This window comes from Lycorma delicatula, chromosome 1 (genome assembly GCF_047948215.1).
Source record: "Lycorma delicatula isolate Av1 chromosome 1, ASM4794821v1, whole genome shotgun sequence".
Classification (NCBI taxonomy): domain Eukaryota; kingdom Metazoa; phylum Arthropoda; class Insecta; order Hemiptera; family Fulgoridae; genus Lycorma; species Lycorma delicatula.
Window position 1 is genome coordinate 264,307,083 of NC_134455.1, and position 2,501 is coordinate 264,309,583.

General features: G+C 31.9%; 1 protein-coding gene across 1 annotated transcript; it reads left to right on the forward strand.

Annotated features, from left to right (window-relative positions):
• The first annotated feature begins 1,229 nt into the window (after positions 1-1,229).
• LOC142317820 (protein FAM200C-like) lies at positions 1,230-2,027 on the forward strand. Its single transcript, XM_075354370.1, has one exon. It carries the CDS (start codon positions 1,230-1,232, stop codon positions 2,025-2,027), a length of 798 nt encoding a protein of 265 aa, XP_075210485.1.
• The last annotated feature ends 474 nt before the right edge of the window (positions 2,028-2,501 follow it).

Here is a 2,501-nt window from a genome sequence, read left to right on the forward strand (position 1 = left end):
TACTATTTAAATCAGTCTTTCTCAAAGTGGGCGATAACGCCCCCTTGGGGGCGTTTGAAACCTAGAGGGGGCGTTAAGGGGCCCAGAAAAAATGGGGGCCGTTGATGTGGGTTAGGGGAGCGATGTATAATTTGTAATTTCATTTACTTTATATAGTATTTTAAATTTCACTAAAATTAAAACCCACCTACTACACAATAACGAATAATTAGTTTATATTTCTACCCTGTATGATGTTATAAAAACTTAAAATACTTAACATAGATTTCGTAGGATAGCCCGTACACCGTACGCAATCAAGTTGTAACAAGTTTCTGCGGATAAAAGAAAATTATCGATGATAGTTAAAAAATTAGAGCAATTTTACCTAATAATTACTAAATAATTAGATTATTATAGCTAATAATTACATTGCACCAGAAATTATTTTAAACATTAGGAAAAAAACTACCATGCAGAGTTTTAAAACATTATACATACGTAAACTAACATAAATTGAGTTTTTTTTCTTTCTTTCTTGTTTTTAACATAAGTGCATATTACAATATTTTCCTAGCATTTTATAAGAAATTACGGATGTAAGAATCATCATTTTTATATAAAATGGAAATACGTATGAATTATTGTTCAAAAAGTTGTGTTAGAAAATGTTTTTTACAATTAACTCATTACCGTCCAGTGTCAAATAGTATAGTAAGCCTAAACAGTTCACTTATTGTAAACATCGTTTACTATTTCTATATATTATAAATATTAAATATTACAAATAATAAAAACGCTGGCTTAGGCGGCGGTTTTTATTTGAACCAGTACTAAATTATAAACTAAAATTCTATGAAAAATTACCCATATTTATCTATAATACGAAATGATATTAATTTATTTTCCGTAGTTAAATAAGTTATTATTGTTAGTAGTGTTATTTACTAGTCGAAATATAAAATTTTAATTATCTCATAATGAGAATCTTATCTTATATAAATGAGAAAGATATTCAACTAAAATAGTTTCGTTCGAATAAATTTGTACAATAATAGTACAATAAAATAGCAATGTATTTTTGCTATTTTAATATAATTGCTCAAACAGGTAAACCACACACCATCGGAGAAACGTTAATTTTGCCGGCGATAAAAGAAGTTATAACTACTGTGCTCCATAAACCAGCGGCAGATATAATTTGAAAAATTCCTTTGAGCAATAGTTCTGTCCAAAGACGAATTGATGAAATGGCTGAAAACATTGAAAAGTCATTGTGCAATCATCTGAAGACTAGTAAATTTTCGATTCAGTTGTATGAGTCCACTTTACCAACTAATGAAGCATTGTTGTTGTCTTACGTGAGATTTATTAAAGATGAAAAAATATGTCAAGAACTTTTATTTGCTAGAAATTTAGAGACAGACACGAAAGGAGAAACCGTATTTAAAACACTGGAAAAGTTTTGTGATGAAAAAATTCCGTTGAAGAATATTATATCAGCTGCTACAGATGGTGCTCCAGCTATAACGGGGTGTCAAAAAGGCTTCATATCGTACTTAAAAAACAAAATTCCTGATGTGCTTGTTGTACATTGCGTTATATATCGACAGCAGTTAGTTGCTAGAAATTTAAGTGAACGACTATTTCAATCATTGCAACATGTCATCAGAGCAGTCAATAAAATCCGAAACAACTCTTTAAATGACAGATTATTTAATCAGCTTTGTGTTGATAATGATGAAGATTTCAACAGATTGATCTTTCGCACAGAAGTGCGTTGGCTATCAAAAGGAAATTGTCTGACTCGTTTTTACAATCTGTTTGACTCTGTCATAGAGTTCTTGGAAAACAAAGACACAGAATTGCGCGAAAACCTCATCACATCAAAGAATGATATCGCATACCTAACAGACCATTATACATTGCTTAATGATATGAATCTCCAACTTCAAGGCGATGACTTGAACTTAATAAAAACAAAAAAATGTCGTCGCTGCTTTCGTAGCCAAACTGCTCTTACACAAGAAGAATATCGGCAGACGTGAGTTCCATAATTTTCCTAATTTATCAGTATCCTGCAACAACGACGACTTGCTCGTCTACTGCCAACATTTGGAAAATCTTCACAGTGATTTCATTGAAAGATTCCAGGACATTTTGAAATTGGAAATACCACACTGGGTCTGAGATCCTTTTTCAAATGTCAACATAGCAATATCACCCCAGTTGGAAGAAGAACTTATAGAACTGACAACGAACGAGGAAATAAAAATCAAATACAAAAATGGCTACCAACAATTTTGGCTACAAAAGTCAATTCCGCAGTTGTAGCCTGGATTGTGGTCTATCGTTGAACGATTTTTGATAGCATTCCCATCGTCATATTTGTGTGAACGTGAATTTAGCGCTGTGACAACGCTGCTTACTAAAAAGAGAAATCATTTGCAAGTTACCAAACGCGGCGACTTACGACTGTTTTTGAGTAAAATCGAACCTGATATCAACAAACTTACTAAATA

Excerpts from the sequence above, each read along its gene's own strand:
- LOC142317820 (XM_075354370.1), top strand. The coding sequence starts at position 1,230 with ATGGCTGAAAACATTGAAAAGTCATTGTGCAATCATCTGAAGACTAGT.